General features: G+C 52.9%; 1 protein-coding gene across 1 annotated transcript; it reads left to right on the forward strand.

Moving 5' to 3' along the window:
* The first annotated feature begins 504 nt into the window (after nucleotides 1–504).
* On the forward strand, nucleotides 505–6,877 carry KRT3 (keratin 3, type II). Its single transcript, XM_011930567.1, has 9 exons — nucleotides 505–1,155; nucleotides 2,225–2,445; nucleotides 3,354–3,414; nucleotides 3,771–3,866; nucleotides 4,182–4,346; nucleotides 4,765–4,890; nucleotides 5,142–5,362; nucleotides 5,701–5,735; nucleotides 6,214–6,877. The coding sequence occupies exons 1-9, from the start codon at nucleotides 565–567 to the stop codon at nucleotides 6,543–6,545; spliced, it is 1,848 nt and encodes a 615-aa protein (XP_011785957.1). The 5' UTR covers nucleotides 505–564; the 3' UTR covers nucleotides 6,546–6,877.
* The last annotated feature ends 326 nt before the right edge of the window (nucleotides 6,878–7,203 follow it).

Below are 7,203 nucleotides of genomic sequence, written 5' to 3' on the forward strand. Positions count from 1 at the left end.
CATACTGTGCACTCAGTAATCGTGGAGAGACCTGCATCAATCCTCCATTAAGACACTTTCCCAGAGCTGTGAGTGGGCTCCACTGTCTCTACTGCTCAGAGAAGCAGAACTTCCTCACGCCTCCACTCTATCCTTTCCAGAGCTGGGCACAGCTCTGTGGGGCCAGGGTGAGCTAACAGGCAGAGGGACGGCTGCTGAGCACCTGATGCAGGTGAGTGTGCCTCCTGGCTCCCGTCAGATAAAGCTAAGAGGAGGCCATGCCCAAACATGGGGCAATGCCAGGCACCACCCCCTCGCCAGGTAAGCCTGCCACCTTAGCACTTTTACCATTTCAGATTATTTTCAAGGTGTGTTCGGTAGCCTGGAATAAACTTATTGCCTTGGAGGCAAACCCAACCCATGAATATTTGGGATTAATTATCTCTCCTTCGTTTGAGCCCAACAACCTCCTCAAATGTATATAAAAGGATTTATTTTGCACAGGTCTTCAGTTCCCGTCCCTCTTCCTCTGACTGTCAGTGTCCCTGCTTAACTTACACTCTTCTCTTCACCAAGCTCTTCACCATGAGCAGACAAGCCAGCAAGACATCTGGTGGCGGGAGCCAGGGTTTCTCTGGTCACTCTGCAGTGGTCTCCGGCAGCAGCAGGATGAGCTGTGTGACCCGCTCTGGGGTAGCTGGTGGAGGAGCCTATGGCTTCCGGAGCAGAGCAGGTGGCTTTGGCAGTCGCAGCCTCTACAACCTGGGTGGCAACAAGAGCATCTCCATCAGTGTGGCAGCTGGTGGCTCCCGGGCTGGAGGCTTTGGGGGAGGCCGTAGCAACTGTGGCTTTGCAGGTGGCTATGGAGGTGGCTTTGGGGGCGGCCATGGAGGTGGCTTTGGTGGTGGCTTTGGTGGTGTCAGAGGAATGGGAGGTGGCTTTGGTGGAGCTGGTGGCTTTGGAGGGGCTGGTGGCTTTGGAGGGGCTGGTGGCTTTGGTGGTCCTGGTGGCTTTGGCCCTGGGGGCTTTCCTGGCGGAATTCAGGAAGTGATTATCAACCAGAGTCTCCTGCAGCCCCTCAATGTGGAGATCGACCCCCAGATTGGGCAAGTAAAGGCCCAGGAGCGGGAACAGATCAAGACCCTCAACAACAAGTTTGCCTCCTTCATTGACAAGGTGATGAAGCTCTGACTGGCCATCCCTTCCTGGGCTGGAGACTTTGAATTTGATCTTTGGGACACAGTGTTTAAATGTTTCTTGGATGGGCCAGACTGGAGGGTGAGGAGTTAGGTGGAACTCTAGGGTCTGGGAAGATATTCAGGGTTGAGGAGTTTGTCCACATGGTCAAGTGAGGGGAGGTGTGGAAAGAAAACAGTCCCCTATTTGGACCTGAGCACCGCACATCCTGTTTGTCGGAATCTCTGCTGAAACTTCCAGTCATTGCCTTACTAAGGCCCAAGCTGCCAGGGCAGGCAACCCAAGGCAAGGGCCATGGCCACCATCAGGGAGGGGTCCACTGAGAATGGGAGGCTTTTCAAATATAAGCTGTCCTCTGAGGCTTTCCAGGAAGCCCTTTCCCCTACGTGTTGCTGTGCCAGGCAGAGGAGGCTGATCACCTGGATGAGGGATCAGGAGCATAAGAACCTTAGCCCCAAGGGAGTGCAGAGAAATGGGTGACTGTGCACTCCTACTCAGCCCAGTCAGGAAGACAAGAGTGCTCGGTGAGCTTCTCCAGACCAGGACAGCTCTCATGGGGCTGCTGTCCCTCCAGGCTCAAGAGAGGTGTTGTCATGCTAACTATGGCATGCCAGCCAGCGTCGCTTTCCAGCATCACTTCACTGTTTTTGAAGAGCTAACATGTCAGTAGAGTCATGGGTGGAAATGGTGCTGCTGAGGTTTATGTGCATTTTTGCAGAGTGTACTGTAGTTTTGAAAGTTGAGATAGGATCATGAAGTCCTCAGGAACACCAAGGGGTCAACCTTACAATTCTATTGCTTTCCGGTAGGAGCCACTTCTGGTTTCCCCTTCCTTTGTGACTTTCCGAACCATCCTGCAAGTGTAGTGTCCTGACTGATCACCCATCTGACCATAATCTCTCTGACTACAGTAGAAGCCTACTTTGCATCCTTTCTAGGCCTTTGCGCTGGGGGCCCAGGAGATAGACACCTGGTCCTACCTGAGTGAAGACCCCTCTGCTCCTCTGCTACAAGTGTTACCTGATGTTGCTTCCTGCAACCATTGCAGGTGCGGTTCCTGGAGCAACAGAACAAGGTCCTGGAGACCAAGTGGAACCTGCTCCAGCAGCAGAGCACAAGTTCCATCTCAGACACCAACAACCTTGAGCCTCTTTTTGAGAATCATATCAACTACCTGCGGAGCTACCTGGACAATATCCTCGGGGAGAGAGGGCGTCTGGACTCTGAGATGAGGAATATGCAGGACCTGGTGGAGGACTTCAAGAAAAAGTGAGTGATGGGAGGAGTGGGAAGATGCCATGGCCCACCCTGTCTCAGAGTCTTGGCCCCTTCTACATGCCTCCTGATTGCTGGGCAGTGGTGTCACCTGGCCTGTTTCCCTCTCCTTACCTTCATGAAGGACAACTTGGTTCATTCAGTTTCCCCTCACCTTCCTTCTCCAAGCATAGTGCTTTGCAAATAAAATTGTGGCAAGAGGAATGAGTTTAGGCTAGGCATGGTGGCTCATGCCTGTAATCCCAGCACTCTGGGAGGCCGAGGTGGGCAAACCATTTGAGATCAGGGTTTGAGACCAGCTTGGCCAACATGGTGAAATCTCATCTGTACTAAAAATAAAAAAATTAGCTGGGTGTGGTGGCACACACCTGTAATCCCAGATACTCGGGTGGCTGAGGCAACAGAATTGCTTGAACCCTGGAGATGGAAGCTGCAGTGAGCCAAGATTGCACCACTGCACTCCAGCCTGGGCGACAGAGCGAGATTACGCCTAAAAAGAAAACAAAACAAAACAAAAACAAAAACAAAAAAAAAAGCGGATGAGTTTAGAGTCGGGGAAGCATTTTCTCATGAGTCAGGTTGGGGAAGATCCTAGTTCTGGTATCTGAAAGATTCTGGGACAACTCATGGTATGGTGATCAACTATCCAGAGGTTTGCCTGGGACTGAGGGGTTTCCTGGGATGCAGAACTTTTAGTGCTAAAACCAGACAGTTTGCCTGGGCAAATTGACATGGTTGGTCCCCCTAACTAACAGGGAGATAGTAAAGAGGATGTGCTCATCTGAGAGGGGCAGGATAGGGATGGAGGGACGGAAGAGATGAACTTTCAGAGTTCCAGGGAACAATGGTGTTTATGATGAACTCAAAACCAAACTCAACTTTTTCTTTTTTTACTCACACAGATATGAGGATGAAATCAATAAACGTACAGCTGCTGAGAATGAATTTGTGACTCTGAAGAAGGTAAGGGCTGTATGTGAGGTTTCCAAGGCTTGTAGCTGCAAGTTTCCGGCTGGGTTGGGGGAATCTCCTCACTCCACTGCCACAGAGCTGCCAAGTTCAGGCCTTTGGAGCAATAAACAGAAGTCAGGTGCACCTTAGTCTGGAAGATCCCTAAAAGAGTTAGTTCATCAGTCTTTAGTTTTTTAGTAGGATTGAACTTAGACCATCCTAATGAGATGCAAATTGCCCGTTCAAGTGGAGACTGGTTTTGGACAAGGACCATCACTTCACCAGTCCCCTCTGCTGTTTCTTGCTGCAGTTGTGGTTTGTTGTTTGTTCCTTGGGGGAATAAGGCCTTTATGCTCTTCTTTTCTCAGGATGTGGACAGTGCCTATATGAACAAGGTGGAGCTTCAGGCCAAAGTGGATGCCCTGATAGATGAGATCAACTTCCTGAGGACCCTCTACGATGCTGTGAGGATGTTACCTACTAAGAAGGGACAGAGGAGGAGTGAGATGTTTCCAGATTTGAGGCTAGTGTATTTTGGTATCTAGGCCCCAGAAGACATCTGGGATGAGCCTGGAGAAGAGGACCCTTGGAAGGGATTCCACAGGATAGGCTGCAGACATGGGGTTCTCTGAGTGGCTGGGGGGTTGGGGACAGAGTGTGGCCAATACACATGTGGAGCAAGGAATCAGTGAATGAGACTGTTGATCAGGAGTCTCTCAGGGCCCTGTGTGCTTGTTATAGAGACCCCAAAAGTGAACAAGCTCCCTCTGTGTTGACAGGAGCTGTCTCAGATGCAGAGCCACATCAGTGACACATCTGTGGTGCTGTCCATGGACAATAATCGCTCCCTGGACCTGGACAGCATCATTGCTGAAGTTCGTGCACAGTACGAAGATATTGCTCAGAGAAGCAAGGCCGAAGCTGAGGCCCTGTACCAGACCAAGGTGGGTGCTAGGCACTTCTTAGAGGATCCGCTGGAGGTTTCAGAGAGGCTGTGGCCTATTGGACAGCTGGGTAGTGAGATCCCAGTGGTCACTGGGTGAATGCCTTTTGGTTTTACCCTCTGAAGATATCCTTCTAATCGTGGTTCAGTTGCAGAAAGTCTTGCCCCTGGGGGAGCTGGTTGCCTGCTATGTGGGACTGACTCCAGCTTGCTCAGGAACTACAGGGTAGGAAAATCTTCTACCACAACAACCCAGATGTTCTCTTTCCTGCTGCCTTGGGGGTGTCCCTGCCGAAACACAATGCAGTCATTTCAGCAAATGCTTACTGAGCTTCTCAAGGTTTGGTGGGTGATGTCGTAGGTATAGAAACAATTCAATCAAAGCTGCAGAATACCCCATCTTCCCTTCTGTTCTCTAGTTGGGGGAGCTACAGACCACAGCTGGCAGGCATGGGGATGACTTAAGAAATACCAAGAGCGAGATCATAGAGCTCAACAGAATGATCCAGAGGCTGCGGGCAGAGATCGAGAGTATCAAGAAGCAGGTGGGATGGTCATGGATGTTGGCTCCTGGGATGACTGCTGAGGGGTGGGGGCTAGGATCTCAGGAATAGACGTCTGGAGGTCATCTCAGGCTGGCTGACCCACAGGGCACTATCTCCACAAATGGAGACAACATGGAGGCACTAGGGGAGGAGGAATGTTCCCTGACTTTAAGATGGGATAATCCATTGCATGTAAGGAAGGGCCTGGGGCCCTCTTACTGAGCTCGTCCCTCCTATCTCCCTTGCCCCAGAATGCCAACCTGCAGACAGCCATTGTGGAGGCTGAGCAGCGTGGGGAGATGGCCCTCAAGGATGCCAATGCCAAGCTCCAAGAGCTGCAGGCTGCTCTACAGCAGGCAAAGGACGACCTGGCGCGGCTGCTACGTGACTACCAGGAGCTGATGAATGTCAAGCTGGCCCTGGACGTGGAGATTGCCACCTACCACAAGCTGCTGGAGGGTGAGGAGTACAGGTGAGCCTCTAGTCCCGTCTTCCCACACCCCCTGTCTCAAGTCATATGTCAAGGGCCAGATAAGTGACCAAGTAACTGGGGATGGAGCCCTGCTATATAAAGAGAGGCTTTGCAGTGAAGATTTGCCTCTACCAGCCCACTCCTTCCCAGGCAGCCAAAGCACATATGCAACGGGTGCCCACAGGCTCTCCTTGCTACGGCCCAAAGAGGGGTGGAGAAAGTTTACTGATGTGCCAGGCTTCTCGGTTCAGCTCTGGTTGCTATTCATGCCCTTGGTCCACGGACTTGTTGGTGTGTGCTTTGTGACGGGGCCTACTTTCTCTTGCCTTCTCAAACAGGATGTCTGGAGAATGTCCCAGCGCTGTCAGCATCTGTAAGTACCGAAAGTAGCCAAGAAAATGAGAGTTAATTCTGAAGTATCTGCACTAATTCAGGGTAGTAGCAATTAATTTAAACATATTTTTATGGAAGTTGGAGGGGTTTTCTGGGAGAGGAGAGGGAAGCGATTGGCTTTTGTAATTGTTCTGGGTTCAGGGCACTTTTGATAGGCTTCAACGGCCAATGTGGAATATCCATAGGGGGCCCCTTGATGGGAGGAGAAATTCAGAGGCTAGATCCCTTCCCAGGGGGTCATCAAGATTGTACTGTGGGAGGAACCACTGGCTAATTCATCATGGCTTAATGGCAGGGGAGTGAGTAGCTAGTGGCCATGGAACGGCTCGTTGTGACTATCCTGTGCAAAGCTGCCTTGGTCAGCTCTGGATAGTCTCGGGCCCGCTGGATCATTGATGATAACACAGCAGCTGGCCTGGGCGCCGGCGCTGATCACTGTCCTGTCCTCTCCCCCACAGCCGTGGTCAGCAGCAGCACGACTTCCGCCTCCGCAGGTGGCTATGCAGGCGGTTATGGCGGAGGCGTGGGCGGTGGCTTAGGAGGTGGCCTTGGCGCGGGCGGAGGCTCAAGCAGTGGCTTTGGCCGGGGAGGCGGCGGTGGACTCGGCGGTGGAATCGGCGGTGGGTTTGGCGGCGGCAGCAGCGGCGGTTTCAGCGGTGGCAGCGGCTTTGGCTCCAGCTCCGGCGCCCGCTATGGAGTCAGTGGCAGGGGCTTCAGCTCGGCCAGCAACCGGGGCGGCAGCATCAAGTTCTCCCAGTCCTCCCAGTCCTCTCAGCGCTACTCCAGATAAAGAGTATGCATCAGCATCACAGCCACCCCAGCGCTTCCCCTCCGCTCCCCACGCCCCCATATCGGCAACACCCCCAGCGCCACCCCTTGTTTCCCAAGAACGTGGCTCTACGCTGGAAGGTTGGTGGCCTCTTGCTCCTCCTTCCAGATCCCTGGCCAAGCCCAGGCACGAGAATTTCAGGCTCCCCTCTCTGGCTCCAGCCTGTGCCTGTGATTGTACAGGTGTGGCCTAGGCTGTCCCGGGGTCCCTTCCCTGGGTGGGATGTTCACTACAGCTCTGATGTATATAGCATACAGCCCCCTCCGCCCCTCCGGTCTTTCGCCAATAAAGTGCACTGTTTCACTCCGGGCCTCTGAGTATTAGCTCCATGTCCTTCTCCTCAGGGCACTGAGCTCCCTGGTCACCTCCCTGGCCTCCCTGCCTCTGCCTCTCCCATGTGGGCTCTGTGATCCACAGAGTAGCTGCAGAACTCTTCCTCTGAAGCAGAGGCAGTTTGTCTTCTTCATACATTGTGCGGATCCAGTTGTTCACTATTCTGTGAGCACTGTGGGGAGGGAGAGGTTCTGCTCGGGATGCTGCGTACCCTGTGTACCCTCACTGTCCTTGGTGGTGAAGGCTGGGCCATGCAGACATCTATCTCCTCCCTGCCTTCTCTCAT

Source organism: Colobus angolensis, unplaced genomic scaffold, assembly GCF_000951035.1.
Source record: "Colobus angolensis palliatus isolate OR3802 unplaced genomic scaffold, Cang.pa_1.0 Scaffold87, whole genome shotgun sequence".
Lineage (NCBI taxonomy): Eukaryota > Metazoa > Chordata > Mammalia > Primates > Cercopithecidae > Colobus > Colobus angolensis.

Coding starts and splice junctions, on each gene's coding strand:
- KRT3 (XM_011930567.1), top strand. CDS start 565: ATGAGCAGACAAGCCAGCAAGACATCTGGTGGCGGGAGCCAGGGTTTC. Junction 3,415..3,770: donor AATTTGTGACTCTGAAGAAG/GTAAGGGCTGTA, acceptor TTCTTTTCTCAG/GATGTGGACAGTGCCTATAT. Junction 4,891..5,141: donor TCGAGAGTATCAAGAAGCAG/GTGGGATGGTCA, acceptor CCCTTGCCCCAG/AATGCCAACCTGCAGACAGC.